Source organism: Mus musculus, chromosome 18 (assembly GCF_000001635.26).
Source record: "Mus musculus strain C57BL/6J chromosome 18, GRCm38.p6 C57BL/6J".
In the NCBI taxonomy this organism is placed as follows: domain Eukaryota; kingdom Metazoa; phylum Chordata; class Mammalia; order Rodentia; family Muridae; genus Mus; species Mus musculus.
This window is the reverse complement of record NC_000084.6, coordinates 39,081,361-39,105,023: the sequence shown is the minus strand read 5'-3', so window position 1 is coordinate 39,105,023 and position 23,663 is coordinate 39,081,361. Positions and strand designations below refer to the sequence as shown.

Genomic DNA, 23,663 nt, shown 5'->3' with positions numbered 1-23,663 from the left:
TGAGCTGAAATGAACCCTTTCTCCCTAAAGGGTTCATTTCTCTCCTTTGTCAGGGTATTTGATCACAACAACAACAACAAAAAAAAAAGGAAGACAAATTCCCCTTCTTGGGAGCTTTCACAAGGACCCCTGTGCAACAGGTTGTTATAGCAACAAAAGCTGCAGCAGAGAACAGGCAGTGAGTAAAGTAATTTTAGCATCAAATAGGTGGAGGTCCGGAACAAGCCACTGACTGAAACAGGCAAAGAGCCCTGGTGGCTACTTGGGTGTCTCTGAGGCTGCTTCTTGAGTTATCTTTAAGCTTTGTTTGTTTTCTCTTAAACTTACATGAATCTATGATGTAAATGTATGTGTCGAGGGAAAATACTGGAAAAGAAAATAAGAAATAACAAAGGAAGAGGGATGAGAAATCACCCCAAATATCAAAGTTAATTATCAATGATTTGTGACTAGGAGACTCAGTTGCCTTGGGGGAACCTTAGAGTAGTGACACACATCCCATCTGTTGGCAAAGGTGCATGTTCCTGACATAGGATCACTGTGACATCAACCCCAGAGGGAAATGTGCTTCTCCTCCCTGGTAACTGTGGTAACCCTGCAAACATTACAAAGAAGGGCCAGCGTGTGTGGGGGTCTGTGCTCAGAAGCAGCTAAAGACGACAGTCTGTACTATCAACAGACACATACACCACCCCTGTAAATACTCACTCACCCCACCCCCTGCCACAGCTCCTTAGAAACTTCTGCCATGTGTGTCTGGACACTACAACACAGGCCCAGGCCACTCAAGAGACAGTTGCTCCCTGGACCACTGAGAGAGTACACTGGCCATACATTCTCAAAAAGCACAGAGAGATTCAGTCTTGAACAAGCTTAGCAGAAGACTAAGTACCACTAAGTGTTCTTTCATTTCTCAAACAAAGCCAATGTGTACTTCTTTCTTTCTTTCCTAAATGTACACTTATACTGATACAAATCTGTTGTAAGCCAGGAGAAAAATCCTTTCTTGGTCTTTTCCTTCATATCCCTTGAAAGCCTTGACTAAATATCATCCCTTTCAGTAATCATGTCTATTTCTAGAAAGCAGCTGGAAGGCAGAGGGGGATACAGGGAGAGGAAGAACCAAGCTCTTAATGAGTTCTCCAGGTTAGTTTTCAAAGTAAAACCTATGGTGTGTGGTGAGGCCTCGACCCCACTGCAGATGGTACAAGGGGCTGTGTTTGAATTCATTCATAACTCTAGAATATAGGAAAATATGAGACAGTCTTTTGCTACCATTAATTACAATAAAAAAATCTCCCCTGCAGGTGGCCTCATAACACTCTGCTGAATGTCAGCCAGCTAGTTTAGTTGGTAACTTAAGGAGAGGAACAGGCTTCCCTTTGCCCTCTTGTAGTAACAGTACAAGAATTGGTTTTCTCCAACAGTGTCTCACTGGGAAACAAACCACACTTAAGAGGAGGCCCCATGCCTAGCACTAGATAGCCAACACAAAAGAAGTTCAATCCTACTTTTGGAGGATTTTTTTTTTTGATTGGTTGGTTTTGTTTTATTTTGGATTTTTGTCTCATAATGATTTGTCTGGACATTTTTTCAACCTTAGAGGTTGTTTATGTAATTTGGTTTCTGCTTTTGAGTTTTTATGGGATTTCTGAGTGTGCAAGTGTGTGTGTGTGACCTGCCTGTGTTTCATGTGCATTTTCTTCTGCATTATCTTTGGCTCTTTGTTTGTTTTGTCCTATTCTAGTTTGTTTGTTTGGGGGTTTAAGGAGGTTGTTTTATCTTTTAATTGCCTGTTTGTTTTTTAGTGAGAGAGAGAGTAAGAAAGAGTATAGATTTGGGTGGATGGGGATGTGGGAGGAATCCAGGAAGAATTAGGGAAAGGAAACCCATGATCAGAATATGATGATAAAAAAGTATTTTCAATAAAAATTAAAATTACAAAGAAAGAAACATTTGGCTGTTTGGTGTCTGTGTCTCTAGGTTTGTGGTAACAAATGGTGACCTCTGAGCTAAAGCAGACCTACAGTCATGAGCCCCACCTAGACTAAGGATATGTATTCTCTTAAAATATCTGCCCACTGGGAATGTCCCAAAAGACTCTGGTTTTCTTTTTTGTTGTTGTTGGGATTTTTTGTTTGTTTGGTTTTTTTTGTTGTTGTTGGTTTTTTTTTTCAGTTTCTCTTGAAGAATTGAAAAAGAGAGCAAAGATATGCTCATTTCTATACATAACAAGAAATGAGCTGAGGGCTGGCAAGATAGTTCAACTGTTCAAAGCCACTGGCCACTAACCTTGATAGCTTGAATTTGTTTTCCAGCTCCCATATGGTGACAGTTGTTCTCAGACTTCTACATGAGCACTATGCCATATGTCTGCATGCATGCACAAGCACACATACAATTAAATAAATGTGCTTTGCTTAATGAGGCTTACGAGGAGTCCCTGTGTCCCCAAAGCCCTGTTCATAACTCTGCTTAAATGCAATTTTGATCCTACTCCATAGTTACACAAAAGTGAGTAGGCTGACTAGTCAGTCAACAGTCCGGGCATACAGCCACCAAGCACGGAGGTGATACCGTTACCTTATGTGGTTTGTGAACCAATTAATCAGGTAACAGACACTAACATGGTGGTTGATGGTGGCCACAGACAGCTGCACCTCAACCACTTGCAAAGTGCAGAGGAACCAGGCTCTCTTGTCTTCGGAGGGTGTGGTGCCCTTAGATTTCCTAAGGGGAGCACTGTCTTTTTCAGGCATGAACAAAGTTTACAAAATCCTCACCCTGGCGGCCCCAATCTGCTCCTTTCGAAACTTCTCCAAGGGTGTGATGAGCACCTCGCTGGCATTCTCGATCTGACAAGGAAAAGCAGAGGGCAAGGGGCAGAGGCAAGTTCAGTAATGACTTATAGCAGCTCTTTCACCAATGCCCCCACACCTCCCCATGCTTCACTGTCTAATAGAGAATCCGTGTCTAATAGAGAAGCTCCAGATGCAACCATCTTCCTGTGAAACATTTACTATTGTTGAAGGCACTCACTGTGGAGCCCAGCACAATCATCTCAACCCAGCCTTCCAAGGTTTCAAAGAAGTGAATCCAGATGGCAGGCAAAACATTTACTAGTTGGAGGGACCTGGTAACAGAGGCAGTCTAAGTTTCCAGTTTCAAGCGATGTAAGTTCACATTCACCCAAGCTTCAGGCAAAGTATATCAGTAGTGAGTCCCTGTTGAAAACGAAACACCTTTGGACATCTCCTATGGAAAGGACCCTTCAAGCATCATGAGTTGCCTAGGGAATTAACTGGGGCCTGAGACCTCTGCCTCCTGACCGCTGGCTGCCTCCCAATTGCATTTTACAGTGCTCAGCCATTGGTTCCCACACTCTGAGTCACTGTTACGGCAATGGACCTCAAATGTACCAAATCTGGCTACCTCAGGACCTTTGCCTCCGTCTCTTCCTGCTGATGTTTTTGTACAGATTATAATCAAGGTTTCAGCTTAAAGGTTGCTTCTCTGTAGAGGCCTTCCCTGACCTCCAAAACCGCAATTCAGAGATGCTCTCTCTAAATCCAACCCTTCAGAACACATACACCACATACTGGTTCAGTACTATCTACTGACACATGTACATCACCCTGTAAATACTCGCTCATTCCCCAGTGTTCCCAAAGTGTTGAAGAAATCAGAAACAAAGGAGCACTCAAACACTTTCTGAATGACCTAGAGAGTGAATGAATGACTTCTTGACAAGCTGCCAACTGTGTGACCATGAACACAACATTGAAATTCTCTGGGCTCTAATTTCCTAATCCGAAGGATGAGGGGGCTAAACTGTTCTGGCTCTAAGATTCTACAGTCTTCTCTAAAGAGGCACAATATTTTACAATCTTTACTCATTGCTCACATGCCTCTCAACTAATTATTTCAGGAATCTCACTTCAACAAAGCATTATTTTCTCTAAATCATATGCATGCCCTTCACAACCGCAACACAGTAAATGCCAGAGGCTCTTGACAGACACAGTGAAGAACGGACCGGACAGTGGGAGGGACAGAAAAGGGCTGGTTTCCCTATTTATCCCCATCTGCCTGTTTCTTAATTTTGAAAGCACTTCCCTTGGCAGAGTGCACGTCAGCGCTGCAGTGTAGCAACAGAATTGAACTTCTCTGGTTTTTATTGCTAGCTGGGACTGTTTAATGCTTTTATGGAAGTCTTTCCTACAAACCATTTGCAAGTTTCTGAAGCTTGAAAAGGTGTGCTGAGCCCGTGGATAAGTGGTTTCCCACTTCAGCTGCACGTGAGAATCCCCGAGAGATCATTTACGCATCTCAGGAGCCAGGCCAGCTTTAGACCAACAACACAACCTCTGGTCCTGGTCCCAGACCTCAGTGTTAGTGAAGTACTTCCCCACCCCCAGGTTATTTCAGCAGGCACCCATGCTGAGCTTCTAGTCCTAGGGAGACTCAGAATATGCCAGCACTCAGTTGCTCATGTGGAAAGCAAGGCAAATCCTCATCTGGGACTATAAGCACTATCTTATCTGTGTTCTCATCTATCGAATGAGAGACTGAAGACAGTAAGGAGTAACGGGACTGATGGTGGAGCACAGAGAAAGCCATTCTCTGCCCACAAGGAACTCATGCTTACTAGCCACGCAGTGCCCCGTAGTAATTGTCCAGGAACGTGGTAAGTGCAGAATCTGAGGAATGATAACACAATGGATGGCCAAATATCTCACCGAACCATGGCTCCCCCGAAAGGGTGGAGCTTTGCTGGGCCTAGCTGAGCTGAGCTGAGCTGAACTGATGGTAAAGCTCTCCCAGGGTGGGAAGAGGCTTCTGATGAAGACAGCACAGAGCAATGATAAATTTGCAGAGGTAGAATCCAAGCATTGTTCTCCCATTACAAGCCACAGCAATTTGCTTACTATACCCTGGCCCCAAATATTGGCAGGGCCAAGAATCAGACTCAGCAGGTCCATTCCCCTTTCTTCGGCATTAGCAGGTGCACACTCAAGTCTTCACCCCCAACTACCCACCACCACACCTGCCACTGCCACTGCCACTGCCAGACCAATCTGAGTTCAAGCAAACCACAGGAAGCAGTCACAAAAGGGAGGGCCTCTGCCGGCCTTAAAGAAATCCCTCCATCTTTTGGTATAATGTGTGAATATCCCCAGGTATACAGTGAGTTTTTAGGACAATGATACTCATCCAAAGTTATGCACTAGTAATTCTTTAACAGTCACAGAGAGCTTCAAATTCTGCAAAGGCTCACAGCCTGCAAGTTCACAGAGGCAGAGTCTTCTGACAGCAAATTCCTTGTTCTCTCAGTGTACCCAGACTGTCTGGGAGCAAGAGCAGCCCAGCGGTCAGCCCAGGACACTCACCATTCGACTCCGCTCGTCTTCAAGATTCCTGAGAACAGCAGCAAATTCTTGCAAAGATCTCGCTGGAAAAAGAAAGAGGCCATTAGGTGAAGTAGCATGATGGGTGTGCAAGAGCACACTTAGGAATTTCAATCATGATGGGTGTGTAAGAGCAACTTAGGGATTTCAGTCATGAGTGTGTAAGAGCAACTTATGGATTTCAGTCATGATGGGTGTGCAAGAGCAACTTACAGATTTCAGTCATGATGGGTGTGTAAGAGCAACTTAGGAATTTCAATCATGATGGGTGTGTAAGAGCAACTTAATGATTTCAATCATGATGGTTGCACAAGAGCAACTTAGGGATTTCAATCCCTTTATACAGAGACACCCAACGTCAACTGCTGTCCTCAGACTCCCTCATCTTTAATCATTAACCACTAAAGGCAGGATGACCCAGAAATGTGGGTTAATTGCACCTGGAACACCAGCCAGAAGGATTTCTCCAAGGAAAAGCCCCGCCCTTTCCTGAGAGTTCCCAGGACCAAGGAGGTGCTGGCAGGCTCCCAGCCCTGAGGCTGGAAAGGGCAGAGTTCCACTAAGGAATTGAAAGATTTCCTGTCCAGGATTTAACCTTCAATCTTTTGCATCAGAATCCAACCTTTTTTAGGGGAGTGGGGGGAACATGACAACTAAACAAATAGTTCTGTAGGCAACAGAAGCCACATCTCTGGCATCTCCTTTGGTTCCTTCACCTTGAGTTCTGAAGCCACTCATTGATAGGATACAGCCTGCAGCACAGCAGTCAAACACAGACAGTCTTTGCCAGAATCCTTCTTTCATGAAGGCAACAGGCACTCAATGACAGAGCCCAAATCATCAGGATACTTGGGCAACGCTGACTTACAACAAGGATACATTTGCACAGCACTCAGCTACTCCCCAGCTGCCTTTGCTCAGACCCAAATCCTGCTGTTCTGCTTGGCAACAGACTCAAAAACAAAACCTAATGGGCTAATGAACAACCTTAGGTTTCTCAATTTTCAGTTCTTTGGTACTAGAAATTGAACCCAGAGCCTACACTAAGCCCATGCTCTACCCTTGGGCTACAATCCCAGCTCTATTTTCTTCTTAATTCTTCTTCCCTTTATGGCATCAATTAAGATGCCCAATGTAAGGGAAAAGAATAGACATTGAGACCTAGCAAAGTGGTGAGTCTTGACCATGCCAACACTGTGCAAAACTGCCTCCGGAAGAAAGCAAGGAACAGGGGAGAGGGGAGCAGGGCAGCACGGTGATACACAGAAGCTCACCTCAGCCTCTCAGTAAGGAAACTACAAAGAGGTGGAGACACATGGAGCTAGCCACTTAGCCCTGCTTCTACTCTGCAGGTAGTGACAGTTACATGGCTCCAGCCTCCTGTTACCAGGCCAGAATGGAAAGCCACTAGATCAAAGTTGTGAAAATTTAAAAGCTAAAGAAACAAAAACAAAAAACCAAAAGAACTTGAGATAAGTTCACTGACATGCTAATTAGGTTTGAAATTGTAAAAAGTCAACTAAAACATCGTGCCAGTCTTATCTCAGCCCATTAGCTTACATTGTATAACCTTGATCCACTCTCCACCACTGCATTCACTCTTGCCCCAGGTCCTTAGTGCCATGGTTGGATTAAGGGGTTGTGGGATGTCAAGATCAAAGAGCCCTGAAGGAAGGTGGATGGGAGCATCCCCTATAAACTCTAGCTTCCTCCTGCACTGGACAGTGAGTGAGGCCAGTGCAGGGAGGAGCCCGTCCCGTTCCGCACATCTGTGCTCTTCATGATCTGCAGAATTTCTGCTCTTACTAATTTTATGGGCTTCCTAGCCCAGGAAAAGGCTTGCTGGAGTGAATGGCAAATGTTCTCATCTTCAGTAAGGTTGTGACTTACCTATACACATCTCATCATCTGTTTCGGCATCTCCTATACACTGAAATTTAAATTCATTTAAGGAATCTGCAAACTTCCGCTTTGCCGAAGACAAATCTAATAAGAAAAAAAAAAAAAAAAGAGGAAAACACAAATTACTGACATTAAATTGGCCTTCCTACTCATTGCCCTTTCTAGGACCTCCTGTGTATACTTAGCAAGGTTTGTTCCTTAGACCATTTCACAGGACAAATGTTAACTCAAAATAGTAAATGCCTGTTTACAGAACAATACTTTATACAAATAGTTAATGTTTTATGTATAAAGTATTAACTTGCTCTAGAAGTTAACATTTTTATTGCAGTTGCTTTAACAATTAAAATCTTATGGGATGGAGATACAGTCCAGTCATCAAGTGCAAGCCTAGCATGCACAAGGCTGTAGGTTTGATTCCCTACACCACAATGTATGTATGTATGCATGTATGTATGCATTAATGCATGTATGTTTTAATCCTATGTCTGCTTTCTATAACCACACACTGAGACATATCATCTCCATTTGACACCTGGGAATATCACCACTTCAGGAGACCAGGGAGGAAGCCTGGCTCAGAAGCGACATTAGCAACAGCATCATTCCCTGTAACCTATAGGTCCATGCCGCCAAACGCTCCATGTGGTCAGCATAGCTGCCCCCAAGTGTGACTCTGGAACCCATCCTGTAGATCCAAGAGAACTCAGGAAGAGCCTGTGCTGCCCTGTCTCAAAGTATACACGTGCCTGGCTTCCTCCTCCAACTAAAGACAGACAGGCCCATATTCTCTGACCCTCCCAGACCCATTCTCATTAGACCACAGCTTGACAAATTTCCAGTCAGTTTCCATAGCCACCGGGAGAACGAAGCCCTACCAATGTTTTCTATTGGGATTTTCCTAAGAAGCCAACCCCACACATGGTATCTATAATGAAGACTCTCTGGGGCCCTTGTCAAATTTAAAAACTAAACTTTCCTTTAAGACAGTAATAAAAGCTAACGATCCTTCCTGAACCCTCAGCTTCTGTTCAGGGCAGAAAATCACCAAGGTACATTTAAGTGGCCTGACAGACAGGACTGCTTAACTTAATTCCACATGCAGCCTTCCTGCAGATTAGGTTAATCATCCAAATTACCATCTATCCAGGCTTCCCACATTGAAGGGGAAATGGCATTAAGTTCAAACTCCCAGTGGAGGGGAAGAGGAGGCACAAGTGGTAACGAGGCCTGGATCTAATAAGATGGGAGGGTCTGGCTCTCCGGATCAACGTGACTTGCTAAACAGAAGCTTCCCTTCCCTCAGTTGAAGGTCATTTAGGTTGTTTCCATTCCCTAGCTATTATGGAACAGAGCAGCAATGAACTCGGTTGAGAAAGTATCTGTGGAGTGTATATAGGACGCCAGGGCCTTCGGGCATATGCCCAAGGACTGGGATAGCTAGGTCATACCGTAGATTTATTTGTAGCTTTTTTTTTTTCAGAGATGGACACACCCCATACACACACACACACACACACACACACACACACACACACACACACACACCCGGCTTCCTCCTCCAACTAAAGACAGACAAGGCCCAAGTTCTCCAACCCTCCCAGACTCCCACACATCTGTGTGTGTGTGTGTGTGTGTGTGTGTATCTCTATCTCTATCTCTCTCTATCTCTATCTCTATCTCTATCTCTATATCTGGATAAAATTAAAGAAAAGGAGGTCATAAATTTGTGAGAAAACAAGGAGGGGCACATGGGAGAGAATGGAGGAAGGGCAAAGAGGGAAGGGGAAAATGAAATAATTACATTGTAATTTTGAAACAACTGTTTTTCTTTTTCTTTTATTTTTTATTTTTGGTTTTTTTGAGACAGGGTTTCTCTGTGTAGCCCTGGCTGTCCTGGAACTCACTTTGTAGACCAGGCTGGCCTCGAACTCAGAAATCCGCCTGCCTCTGCCTCCCAAGTGCTGGGATTAAAGGCGTGCGCCACCACGCCCGGCTCCCACAACTGTTTTTCTTAAAGTATCCTAGACCCTCAGCCCTTCCCTCTTTTGTTCCCCCTTTCTCCCTTAAGGTTAAGACTGGCGGCTCCCATCGTTTGACTGGCTTGTCTCTTTTCCTGCTATGTGCAGCGCTATCGGCCTGGAGTATGCTAAACAAATGATGAAGGGGCATGATATACAAACCCAGCCCCTAGGGTCCCTTCCAAGTCAGAGCTGTTAGTAAAGGGTCACAGGGCTCAGAGGGTGCTGCTGTTCTCAGTTTGGGGCTCGTGCTACTGAAGAGATCCCAGACCATCTTCCCACAGCTCAGATGACATGGGTCCTAGGCAAAGCACTGTGTTCTACTCCACAATAGGAGGCACTTAGGGTGGAAAGGAACACAGGATCAGTTTCAAATCACTCCCTGGTACAGACACGTTCATGGAAGACTCCTTCATAAAGGGTCCAACCATGACAGCAGCCGGGAACCAGGCTTCTCTCAGAACCGGCCTCTTGGACAGAGGGTCTCCTTCAGAGCACAGTTCACTCCTGGCAAGCCTCAAAGTCAGAACACTACGGGGAGGAAGGAAACTCAAGACTCTGGACAGGCAAGAGAGGAAACACAAAGGAAGTTATTTCAAAGTGGAAGAGAAAGACCCCGGGAGCCCCAAAGCACAGCGTAACAATTTTGAGTGTGGCTGCACACACAGTTTAGTCCAAACGGGCCCTCGACCAGGACTCACGAAATAAGGCCTGAGCAGAGAGTGTGTGAGTAAGATTTCTTCACTTTCTGCATGGCACTCCTCTGCCTCCCCAGTGGGACAAGAAAGAGTTATGCTGACAATCACCCCAACAAAGTAGAGAGTGAAAGGCAGCCTGGGTTTGGAAAGCTTCCAGGGTGCACCTGAAAGGCTATGCTGCCAGCAGCTGACATCAAGGATGAGGGATCAGCTTGTGCCGAACAACGGGGCCTCTGTGGGCCTTCTGAAGGCGTGCTGCCTTGCCAGGTTACAGGCACAGGGTAACCTGATTTCACTGTCTGGTGGCCCTCAGCAGATGAGAGGCTTAGATCTGGGCCTGGTGGAAGATGAGGTAATGAGATGCACTGAAGTCAATACAGGGCTCTAGGCCAGAGCGGAAAGCTGAACGCCATGAGAATTCCAGAGCCTGGAACCTGGAAATGAGCTACCTTGGACCTAGTGGAGACACCTGCTGTTTGGCTTGCTTGGAATCTGTGCCTGGCCTGAAGCGCAGCACCTTTAGTTTATTCTAGGGAACTACCCTTCTCCGCTTGCATGCTTTGAGATGCATGGTACAGAATGATCAGTCCTAAACTCTTGCTTCTACTCCAACCACCTCTGGATCCTGGGTTCAAATCCAGATTACCTATGTTAACTGACCCCAGATGAGACATAAAATGTCAGTCATTGGGTGGAGCCTGGGAATGTCCCACAGGTGAGGGAGACCTACTATACAAGCATTTTTGCATACTTGTGACTCATCAGATCCTCTGGACTGAGGTCCCTGCAGTATGTGGGGACTCTATACTGCTCAGTCCCCTGATTTAGCCCCTCTGTGGCATTTAGAACAATGCTGAAAATAGAAAGTAAGAATACTCAAATTCACTGCTTCTTAGTAGCTATCCTGGTGTCACTCAACACTCTGGGTACACAGCTCTCTAAAGGTAGATTGCTGGCGCTCTCACTTCCATGTAAACAGGACTCAAGCATGCACAGTCCAGTAAGAAGGGCTAAAGGGCTGGGGCTGGGGCTGGGTGCTCAGTCCCTGCTCATATAACCTTGCTGGTTCATGTTCGGGCAGCACAAGACGCAGCGCAGAGCCAGAGTCGGTAACGTTTACTTTGCATACGCTGGTAATGTTCACTTTGCATAACTGCTGTTCCAGGAGAGCAGGATGCTGGCAGGGCAGCACAAAATGAGTACTGCCTACATCCAAGCAATACAAGACCTTCAAGGAGATGAGGAAAATAAGGGCAGGAAAGCAGCTTCAAGCCTGGACGTTTGAGAAACTGCTCCCAAAACCTTCTGCTCAGTGAGGCCAGAGGACGGTGCCCTTCCCTTCGGAGGGTGCCAAGCTCTGCCTTAGCAAATACTCCTGTGCAAAGCAATCAAGAGGCTTGAATACAAGCACGGTGCTGCCTTAGCACAGAAAATGTGTCGTTATTTTCCAAACACTGTAGAAAACCACCTTAATTTCACTTTATCAGTGATATCACAGTCAATCCAATCTCTCTCCTTGGGTAAAACTTAACATAACTGTGCACACATGTACACACCTACATAATAAGGAACTCAAAGTAACCTTATAATTCCACTTCATTTTAGTAGATATGCTGTATTTCTGTGCCCTCAAAGTCACTCAAATTGCATCTAACTATGTTAGGAATTTCCATTAGTCACATCTTTCTCTCCAGAAAGTAGAAAGTGATTGTAGTTCCTAAAAGCAGACTCCTAATATAAGATCTTGCTAGGATTTGCCCTCTTGGCTACAGAAAGCTCAACACCAAAGTCCTTAGGTCTTGCTTGCTAAGGTTCCCCTCCTCCACCCCATCACCCTACATTTGGGATGATTCCGAAGCCATTCCCTCAGTGATTTCATCTCATAACATACAAAGGATGCCTCGGGTCCCTAGGCAGTCACCTCCAAACTACTATGCTGTGCTGCCTTGTTTGGACGCAGCAGCACAAGGCAGCATGCAGGTACCTGAGAGTCACCAGAGAAGACCCACCATGAGCAGAGAGAGAGAGAGAGAGAGAGAGAGAGAAAGAGAGAGAGAGAAAGAGAGAGAGAGAGAGAGATCCTGAAGGACTACTCTTTACTCTTCCTCTTCACCCATAAGTGAAGTTCTAAGCAGTCAACTTCAAACTCTACACCCATATACCCTTTTCTAAGAAGATCAGCCAAAGGTGAGGAAGGGCCTCCCTGTCTTGCCACACATGTTGACCCCAGTTTGTCAACCCCATGCACAGTGCCTGTCTCCAAGCCTGTCTAATCTGTGCTGAATGGCTCTTAATTTTGCCAGTTCTTCCCATTGCCTTCAATGCCCTGCGTCCCAAATAAATATTACTATTGGCCTACATGCTTGCCCCAGCCTCCTCGCTGCTCTCCCTACATCTACTTCCATGGCAAGTTCTCCACCCAACTCTGTCAGCCTTGTGAGAGCTAGAGAGGAGACTAGAAGCCCTCTCAAAGGCTTGAAAAACACTGAAGATGTGAGCTGCCACCGGCTAATCTCAGTTCCCGTGACGGGACAGTTCCTGCCACTCTGCCCTCCAGATCAGAGGTTTCTTCAAGAAGCCTTCGTTGGCTTTTCTAACCAACCCAAATCTGACCCTATTTTTGACTTCATGAATACTATGCAAATCCTCCTTCATAGAAACTTGGTGTTAGTTCCTGTAACTCTGTGATATGCCTTAAAGAAGTGAGTTCTACACAAACAGAATAGTGTCCCTTGACGCCTCTCCCTTAGCGCTCTAAAATTCAGCTCAAGCCTGGCGGTGAACAAGAGTCACAGAAGGAACAGTGACAGATAGACGTAGGGATTCTTTCACTGAAGGTAAACTTCCCAACTCCACGTTGGATGGAGGCGGGGGACGATAGGAGATTTAGTAGGTCAGTAAAAGCTTTCTGACTAATGGGAACCTAGGTGGAGGGTGATGTATACGGAATGTGCTTACCACTAATATGGGACCACCTCCTCTCATACTGTCAATGCGGACAACTTTCACAAGGCTGAAGGGAGAGCTACCTTCAGCAGGAGCATTAAACAAAACTTTCCACCAAGGGCCAAGGGAGATAAACTAGAAGCAAACTAAGATGCAACCACAGCCACATGCCAGCCCCAACACGTCCCCAAGCCTCAAGTCAACAGTCTAAGAGTTCTCAGAGCGTGAGTCCTTCTTACAGAAACCACACTGAAGACAAGCTTTCCCAGGCTCAGAACACAGTGTTTTACAGACACTCTAGTGTACTTAGCTGTGGAGAGGAAAGGTGATAGTGTTTTTGCTAAATGCCATTTTACATCCTGAACCCCTCTATGAATCAGCATGGAAGACTATGTTGTATCTCAGAACCAGACATAAAGAATTAATTCATCTAGAGTCTGTGTTGCAAGGTGCTACTTGTGCCCACTAGGTGGCGATCAACCACACTGGACAATACCTAAGAAAGATCCTGGCCCTTTTAATGAAGACTTGTTAACTTGAAAGGAAGTATCCTGAGGATGCTTGATTCCAATTATAGAAGGATCCTAGCCTCCAGTGGAAAGAGATGCGCTGATATTCAGAGGATGTGTGTTATCTGGAATATTCTGGAGGGGATATATTTTATGAAGTCACTGCCAAAAATGAATGGCGTAATATTCTTCCAGATCTAGTTGGGATCAACTCAAAACACCTCTTATCTAAAGTAGATGATACACCAAGAAGATCAGCCAACCGCATTAAATGACATGTACTCTGATTATCCATCTGTGTGATTTTCCTAAAGCCATTCCCTAAATCTTTATTTCCTAAATGAAGCAAGAGTCAGCACTAACCCAGAAGAATTTGGTTTGGGACTCTAGTATCAAAGCTAATAAAATGTCCAGGGTTGATTATAGAAATGAAATCAAGTGGGACAAGGAAGGGTGTGACTCCTTCCAAGATAAGGGAACTAAATTAAATTCTACTTACATCAATTTTCCCTTAAAGAAAAGGAAGACGTCTCAAGCCCACATTAATACACATCAAAATAGCAATGATTATGTATTAGTTGATTGATTTCTAGCTGTGATACGGTTTTTAAATTATGATGAAATCTTGCCACCTATAAAATAGGTTGGTTTTTTTATTCCTTACATTTTATAGTTAGGGAGATTGATGCTCAGAAAGGCTTAGCCCTTCTGAGAGCCACAGAGTTAATAAATCTGGTAGTATAAGCAACCGGGTCCTCCTATGCTCTGATGCCTCGTGTGCTCAAATGCTTGGGGCTCTAATGTCAATATATTAGTAGAAGAATGGCTTATACATGTCCCATATCCTTGAAGAGAATTCAAGGTAGAAGGGTCTAATCTGTACATACAAAACTATAAATTAAGTTAGCACATGCCAAGGCCATCAGAGAGGGGGGCAGCTACAGAAGTACATGTGGGGTACTACTGCAGCTGGGCCACAGGAGATAGCAACAACACAAAGGGAAAAGAGAAGAACGGAGAAGGACGTTTATGCTGAGCCTTGTTTGGATATACAGAAAGCAAGAGATGTGGGCAGAAGGCAGGCTCGGGAAGGTACTCTGAAGTAAAAAAAAATGGAGCAAAAACGTACACAAACAAGCAAACTGAAACTGTCAGAAACTGACAGCCAGGTAAATAGACAGAAAGGAATGCAAAGAAAGGTCCGAATCACCCACCAGAAGGGCTTCCATGTTAACTGACAGAACCTAGACGTTCTCCCGTGTAGAAACTGGGACCAGGCCGTCGTCACATAAGAGTAACAAGATCATGGTCAACACTGGTGTAGTCTTTAATAAGGAGCCACTCTGGCTTACTTTACTTTTCTGAGAGATCATGAAATCAAGGCAAGGGATAGCCATTGACAGAGGACACCTCTCCAACTGGACCTGTGTACAAAGAGCACTGGACAGACAATAAAGAGAGTATGCAATGAGTAAGAAACTGCTTCCTCCTGAAAACCTAAAGTCCTCTTAGGAATGATCAATAGTCCTTAGATTCACTGAATTATGTATGTAGATATGACAGATATAAACATACCTGCATTTCCCCAGTATTATTAGCTTTTATATGCTTTAATACGTTGAGCTATCATAGTTACACAAATACATCTATATTTATACACTATTTATGTGCTTTATATGTTATAAATATTAGCTTATCCCCATAAGAACTCTTGAGGTTAAATGCTAATGACTGATCTTTTAACTTTCTGTAGTTTATTTTTTTATGTATTTTATATACATAAGGGCTTTATCTACATACACACCAGAAGAGGGGCTCCTATCCCATCACAGAAGGTTGTGAGCCACCATGTGGAAGTTAGGACCTCTGGAAGTGCAGCCAGTGTTCTTACTCACTGAGCCATGGGTGAAAGTTTAGGGGTTTATTTTTGTGTAGGGCCACACACATGATAGGCACAGGCTTTGTCTCTTTATTATACCCACCACCCAGAACATATTAAAAGACAGTGTGTTGCATGAAGTGCTTAGCAAACATCTGCCTATGCTGGGACCAAGGCATCAACTGTTTTCATCAGTATCAGGTCAATGACACAAGAGCCCAGCCATGAAGCAGAAGTGGACCTGAGAAGTGGGTACTGTATTCAGAAAGCTATCCTAAGGGACAATGAGACAGAAAGCTGGTGCAAGGAAAAGTCCCTCAAGGAAAGCTGGCACTTGGTTAGTTAGAAACAAAGAAACGCATTCTGAAAACTAACCCAGTAAGGGCGCAAAAAACCAGAGGGTATTTCCAGGATGCTCAAGTACAGGTCAATTAATCAGTCTGTCTCTATCTCTTCAGTCTCTGTCTCTATCTCTGTCTCTTTTTCTTCCCTTCTTCCCTCTCATAGACACATATGCTAATATTCTATCTCTCCCCTCCCTCGCTCACTTGAATTCGTGAGCACGCGCACACACACAAACACACACACACACAATTCAAGAGTTTGCCTTGCTTGGGTTCCACAAACACAGATGCAAACCCCAGGTCTCCCGTTTCTTAGCTCTGTGCCTTCAGCCAAACTACTCCACCTTTCCAAGTATCTATAAAAGTATAAGGACAACATGTACTTCCCAGAGGTGTCCTGGGAATTAAAAGTGGAGAAAGCCTAGCACAAGACAGCTGTTGATCTACCTTCCTACCCAGGAGCAGAGATGGGGCAAAACTCCATTAGCCAGTTAGAGGGAACCTTAAGTGTCATGATAATGAAACATGTTTGCCTTGCTAGCTCACAGCTTAACCAAATAACCATACTCCAGTGCACTACTACAAATTTGTTCGAAGTTTTTCTTCAGTTGCTTAGAGAATTTTAAACATGTACAAATTTACAATTTCCTCCCAGATGAAAAATGAGGCAGAATTTATTTGGAGGCTGGGAATTTAGCACAGTTTGTCCACTACTTACCTGATATGTCACATAGTCCTCCAAGTAATATGATTTTTAAAAACAGTATTATTTAAAAAACAAGCAAACAGACAAGTGTAGTTTGTGGGCCTTTAAATGCAAGAGAGGTGGAGTGCTGGTATCATCAGACCACTTTTGTCTATTACCTGGAAGGGGACAATCACAGTCCCAGATTGCACAGGTAAAAGGACCAGGCCAACATACAAAGACTAGGCTTCTTGGAAAGGCCAGGCTTTTCTGCAAACTGCCCTTCCCTAAGTATGTTTTAGAAAGGAGAAGATGAGTTAAGAACTGGGGCGGGGGGATCACAAGTTCTAGGATAGCCAGGACTATTGTCTCAAATGGGGAAAACGAGAGCATCCAGGTGAGACCAGTGGTCTACAGGTAAGCAAGACTAAGGCTGAGAATTCTAGAAGGGCCAGGAAAAACCAGAGGGTGAAGAATTTTTCTCTCTCAGTGCCCCAGAACTGCCTGAGAAGCCCAGCAAGCAGGGAAGTGGCAAGCATGGGGCCCTGCCTGGAGTCTCCAGCCTCAGCTTCGACTGTGGAAAGCCATTCCCTCCAGGGCAGCGTATCTTGTAATGCATATTCTATGATGCTGAGATCACATCAGGATCTTCTCAAGGCACATTCTGATGCGAAGTCCTGCAAGCCAGGATCTACAGGCCTGCGTGAGGTCCCAGGTGATGCTCAGGTGGTGTTCCAGGCACCATATGCTCTGAATTAGGATTTGAACTCCCACCTAAGACCTGCAAGCAAAGACCAAAGCCGCCTGCCCTTGTAGCACAATAGTGACATGCAAGATCTCAAAAGACTCTGGAAGGATGGTTGCATGAGAAAACTTCTGCAAATATAATGGGACCTGTATCAGAAGCAGAAACAGCAGGCACCTCCCGAGGCCACCACATACACCGAACCCAGTGCGAGCCGCTGCTTGACACACACAACTGAAAAGAACTCATCTGAAAACCAAGGGCTGGACCAGAGCTCAGAGATCTCACTGAAGACCCTTTTCTGCTTTTTCTTCTTTGCTTGATGGTGAGAATATACTTGGCATATTTCTACAGCAAGGTGCACCCCTTTGTTCTGAGAGAACAGCTTTCAAAAAGCTGATTGAGGGAACGCAGACTCTGTTAGTCTCAGCAAATAACCATAGCAACTAATACCACCCAAATAAAATGATGTCTTCTCGGTGATGTGCTGGCTCAATTAGATTAAGAGGGTGACGTGTACTAGCTGAAAAATTACAGTGATAAACTTCCAGCAAAATCCAGACCTTCTTGGAAAGGGTTATAAGCGAAAGAAAAGCCTTGCCAATAAATTAACGACAGGACACAGAGCCAGAAAAAATCCAGGAGGTGAAAGACTGGAGCAGCTCTGCTCTGCTTACCACGGCTCACAGAGACAGAGCCACGGCTCACAGAGACAGAGCCCATGCGCGAACTCAGCAAACATCTTCATGCTGAAGGATACCACCTCTATCAGACACCTATCAAGAAAGTCACATCTTGTCTCTTTCTGTGCCTTCCTTCATGAACAATGTAAAGGGAGAACAAATACTGCTAGCTCAGAGGAGTCACCAGGGAGGTTTACCTAAATAACTGTAAAGCTTTTAAACGTCAGAGGAAGACTGCAGAATAGTAGGGTCTGGCTAGTAAAGGGTTTCCAGCACTTAGGAAGGTCCTCTCGGGACACTAACCGTTCTGTATCAAGGTCTTTAGATTGGAGTTATGCTTGTGAATGAAGACTTCAGCATCTAGTCTTTCCCCGCCCCCCAGACCAGACCTGCCTCTCCCAGTTCTCTGCAGTCACACCTGCTCTGAACAAATCCAGACAAGCAAGAACCTCACTTGGGAAAACAGGAGCAGCTACACCGAGGCCAATAACCTCCCTGTCACCCCTGAAGCCTTTCCAGCAAAGGACAAAGAAGGGGGGGGGGGGACAAACCCTGCCCATAGAATCGAAGTCTACCTGAAACTCTGCGATTACTTGGGAACAGCAAAGCCAGCCTTATTCAGGTAGCAGACACCCGTCCTGCAGGTCACACCAGCAGTGCACACAAACTTGCAAGTAATCAAGAGAAAGCGCAGGAAGAAAATGAAGATCTTCTACCTGCCTGTCTGTTCCATGTCTGTGCTGGGGCTTTGTAACAGGCTCCCAGGAGGCCAAGTCCCATCTCCACCACTCACAGGGCCACCGTACTGCTTCCACCTGTGCGAGACAGAGCTAAAGGGAGAGCTACACCTCCAAAGTTCCTCTGAGAAGAGGAGCTTAGCACGGGGCCTGGCCTGTAATAAGCGCTCAGTAAACCAGAGCTATCAGTATTAGACATCTTTGTATACTGATGGCATAAATAAAGCACCAGGCAGTGTATGTCCAAAGTGAGGCCCAGCCAGCCACCCTGCTGCCTCCTCGCCATGTGAATGGTCCCACCACACTGATTCCTGGCCTTCCTCCACTCAGGCTCCCTGCAGCAGGATTAGGGGCTAGACTTCATCAACCTAATTCCAGGCACCGCTCAACAAGTGCTTCTCAACATACAACACAGGGCACCAGGCGACAGCTCCCCAGCACCAGAAGGAGTTCAATTACAAAGAAAACTCCATTGTCTCCCCCACTGGATTCAATAAACACTTCCTGAAATTTAAAAAAAAAAAAAAGAGCTTTCAGCAATTCTGAAAGGAGCCACACCTAATAATGTTCTCAGAAATCATTTCGCTTCCTTCTATCCCCTGTTTAATGTTGACGTCCCTGCTGCTGCTGCTGCTGCTGCTCCGCAAGGGAGCTTGTGCTCTGGTGACAAAACAGGGTGGCCCAGTTGAGCCAACACCCACTTTCCTCAGAGGATCCCTTCTTGGGAACCTCCTCTTATACCCAGTCCCCATTCATGCCCCAGTGCTTCTCAGAGCACCCCTTACTCCTGCCTACCACACAGTGAGAGAAGCCAATTAGTACTTCTCAAACTACAGTACCACTGCGCTGTGCTCAGCCACCTCAATCATGAGGCCCTCTAAGGGCTGGGATCTCTAGATCACAGTCTGGGCTTCCCAAGTAAAGGATTTGTTTGTTTGTTTGTTTGTTTGTTTGATACTATTATATCATCTCCCCCTTTTCCCTTCCAACTCCCACAAGGAATCCACACACACCTGGCTCTATTTAAAATTCAAAGCTTCTTTTTCTTTGTTACTATTCGCATGTACATATGTTTGTGTGTTTTCCTAAACACACAAATATAGCCTGTTGCGCCTGTGCAATGCTACTTGTATGTGTCTGTATGTACACAATCTTCAGAGCTAAGCATTTGATATCGGATAACTGACTGGTGTGCTCTTCCCTGGAGAAGGCTCTTTGTCCCACTCTCCACATTCCTTGGTTGCCTGTAGTTCTCTGTGTAGGGCTGAGGACACTCAGGGTTTCCCCCATGCTCGTTAGCATGTCCACTGGTGTCATTCTTGTTCACGTCATGTTGATGAGTCATCGTAGTTCTAGCTTCTGACATTTCTATGTTACAAACATCTCACAGCAAGTCCCCTATGATCCCTGAGCCTTAGGCAAAGGAGTGGTGTTGTAGATCTAACAACTGGGCCTGGGCTACATGATCTGCATTTGATAGGTTATGGTTTTGTTATGGTCTCTATCTATTACAAAGAGAAATTACCTGATGAAGTATGTGAGCTACCTTTATCTATAAGGATAAATACTCAGAATGTAGTTAGGGATTATGCTGGTATATTAAAGTGGTGGTTTATTTCACTATCCCTGGGTAGCTGGCTAGGTCTCCAGGGCCATGCATGATCTCCCTCTTGCTGAGCAGGTCTCAAGTCCAGTGAGAAAGCTGTCAGCCATTGCCAGTGCCTGTGTACTGCTACTGTAACCTTGGGTTATCAAGCCATAGTGGTGCCAATCAGTTTTATACCTGCTAAAGTTCAAGAAGTGCCACAAACTTCAGAACATCTAGTACCAGGTACCCACAATGACAGCTGATGGCAAAGCCTGAGGCCAAGTTCACCTTGGACTATCTGACCGTAGGTCTGCAAGTGTTCTAAGAGTTGGCAACTTATGCTCAAGACAAAAGAAACCATAGTAACAGCTCAGGACCAGAGGAGGGAATGTAATTCAAGCGAAAACTCAAAAATTCCAAAACTAGAATCTAAAACAAATAAACAGACAAAATAAACAAACAAACAAACAAATAAACCTTCCCAAGAGCTGGCCAGATAACTGAGCCAGTAAAGGATCTTTTCACCAAGGCTGACTACCTGAATGTCATCACAGGAACGCATGGTGGGAAGAGGGACTGACTGCCATAAATTGTCCTCTGACCTCCATATACGTACTATGGCACATGTGGGAACAGGCAAACATGCCAAACAAATGTAATCAATCATCAGTCAACCAATCAATCAGCCATGCACTTCATTGTTTCATTCAAAAAGCCAGCAGAACCACACCCCTGTTTGGTCCCCATTTTCTAAAGCTCAGCTCTTGGCACCTGAAGCTGATGAACGGCTCAGTGCTAGCTGCACAGAAACCCGCCAGGAAACCAAGCTTCCCACAGAGGCACAGCTGTCTTCAGCTTCTGGGAAGCTTAAATCGCAGGCCTGGCTGGGGCTCTCAGTACAGGCTCTGTCCCGGGCACTTTTCTGTGACACAGAGACCCAAGTAAATCTCAAGAGGAAAGCCCAAGGCACCGGCATGTAGTGTTCATAGCTGTGCAGGACCCTATGCTCAGAAATGGGCTGTTTAGTGCACTGCTCTGTGGAAGCTGTCTTAAACCTTTAAATGTTTTTACTTCTGAACTTCTATTTGGGTAACTGAAGTCCCATAGGATGTGGAGCACACGAGCAAGCATAGATGATGATATTCCTGGGTATGCAGTGCTTTGTGCCCTCAATTCTAGGGAACCCATAGTATATGGGGGGTCTTAGCAAGCATCAGAATGAATCCTAATGGAGCTTGTTAGGTCTACAGCTGTGGAGGTGGGACAGTGACAATCATGAAAGGCCACACTTTCTGTTCTAAGAAGGCAAGAACATTTGAAGGGCTTCAGATAAGCCTGTGATATTAGTGGAGCCTTTCTTACTCCTGCTTTTTCTGACTAAGCCAGGCACTGCTGCAGACCGTGACAATAGGGAACTGGAAAGCCCGGGCATGCTGCCTTCCTTTCAGTCCCCCCTTACTCATCAGCAAGCCGAGAGCAAGCAGACTGGGGATGCGCAGGCATCAAGATGTGCAGTGCTTCCACTGTTAATGGGACTGAGCACATGTGAGGCACAGAGCATGAGCTGTATAAATTTGGATGATGCTGCAGATGAGTCATTTAAACTTACATTCGAGATGGGCACTGTAGATATAAAGATGAACAGGAAATGCATACCGATAACTCAAGTATTTCTTTTTAGAACATTAAATTACAAATTAAAACACCACAAGTCAACAGGAAAGAAGCTTTCTATTTTAATATCTTTTATAGCTTTGATGTCTGCAGTTTAAAAAAAAAAAAACCCAAGGAGCCACAAAGATTATGCAGCACACCCCTGGAATTGCTTTGATATATAAACTAAAACTCCCCTTCTTTCCAGGTGGTACCTGAAGGTGTTCCACCCCTGTAACACCACCATCTCTGGCTAACTCATATCTGTCCAGCCATCTTTCTCCCCTCCAGACAACTTCTCACTCCAGTACACAGTCTGGGCTTTGAAAGGCACATCTGATTTCATTGCTGCTCACCACCACCACCACCCTTCCCGACTGTAACTGTCCCTACTCCCTTCAAGACGAATCTGAACAAAGTTTTATCTTTGCCTACAAGGTCTGTCTCCATAAGCCACTGGTCATGTCCTCTGTCTATGGCATAGGCCCAGGTCAGCATTCATATTGATCCTTAAGTATGCCAGGAAACCTCCACCTACAGGCCTGGCCTGTTCCCTCTTACTTGGAGTTCTCCTCACCTCCATCCAGGTCCTGCAGCTCGGCCCACAGACATCACTTTTTTAGGAAAACCTGTCCCATCCACGGCATCCTCAATCCTTACACACCCCTGCTCCACTCTCGTCTGTAAATACATCTAATATACGCATCTTGGGGATACAACTCAGTGCCTTGGCCTACTGAGCTACCTCTCCGGTTGCCCAGCAATATCTTTAAATGTCTAAACAGATACAAGGTAAGAACGTTGACTTTTAAAGGGTTCACTCAAAAAAAAAATGATAAGCCCTGTATTTCTCTTTTTACAGAAAGAGAAAGTTGAGTTACAGAAATAGAGGCAAAATGGTCATGATGTTATCCATTCCTTCATGATGCAAAAACAACCTGAACCCATTTCCTGGGTTTAGTCTTTAAAACCACAAAGCATGTGCCCTCTGACTTGTTCTTCTGCAGCAAGATGGTTCTGATGTTTTCAGGAGGCCACTAGTGCTACTTGCAAACCACTCAGGCTACAGCTAATGCTAGGAGCAAATCTGCACTCGAGTAAATGGAGTAGACGAGGCTGGAATTTTAAATGCCTAATATAGTGGAAACTGTGCCAATTAACCTCAGGTAAATGCAGAAGCCATCATTCCTATGCGTTGCGTATCGTTTGAAGGGAAGCATCCGCAAGCGTGCCCTCCGGGCGAGCATTTCGTGGTTTGTCTTTTGCAGTTCACCTGAAATCAGGTCATCCCAACTCAACGAATAAGAAAGTCAGAGAATCGTATCTACACTCTGCCTTTGTAATCAGCTCCCCGGGTGATTCTTCAGCACACTGAACTGAAGGACTTCTGTTACAGGAAGACACTGCACGCAAGGTCTGAATCCTAGAGAACTGGAAGACGCTAACAACGGCGAACCTGAGAAAGGAGGGAAATAAGAAAAGGAAAGCAATGGCCTCCTGTGGACCTGGAAAGTCCCTGGCAGCAGGCCTCCAAGACAGCAGCAGGAAGCGGTTCCCACAGAAAAGAAGGACCATGGAAAAACCCGGGGCCATTGTTTGCTGGGTCATTAGTTATTTTGGCCATGTTACTCTCCTGGGCATTTCCTCCTATCTCAAGGTGCACTTGGAAAGGTTAAAAAATCTTGACATGGTCCCCTTGCTGCAGGAAGGCCAAGGTGACTATGACAGGGCCACTTCTCATATCCTCATGGCTGCTTTGGGTATGAGAGAAGCAGTCTGTGCCCACGTGCCCTGATCACAGTCAGGAATTCCTGCTGCTGATGCATCTGCCCTCTGTCCTTCCAGCCCTTGGCCAGCATCCCTAT

At 45.2% G+C, this 23,663-nt stretch overlaps 1 protein-coding gene across 12 annotated transcripts in view; it reads right to left on the bottom strand.

The window, feature by feature from the left end:
• Positions 1-23,663, bottom strand: part of Arhgap26 (Rho GTPase activating protein 26) — a 774,669-nt gene that overhangs the window by 271,262 nt on the left and 479,744 nt on the right. For all 12 annotated transcript variants that reach the window (XM_030250607.1, XM_017317984.1, XM_017317986.1 and 9 more), the window contains 3 exons: positions 7,299-7,394; positions 5,391-5,452; positions 2,784-2,855 (listed from right to left, as the gene is read on the bottom strand). In XM_030250607.1, the coding sequence (XP_030106467.1) occupies positions 2,784-2,855; positions 5,391-5,452; positions 7,299-7,394 (230 nt within the window). The remainder of the gene's footprint in view (positions 1-2,783; positions 2,856-5,390; positions 5,453-7,298; positions 7,395-23,663) is intronic.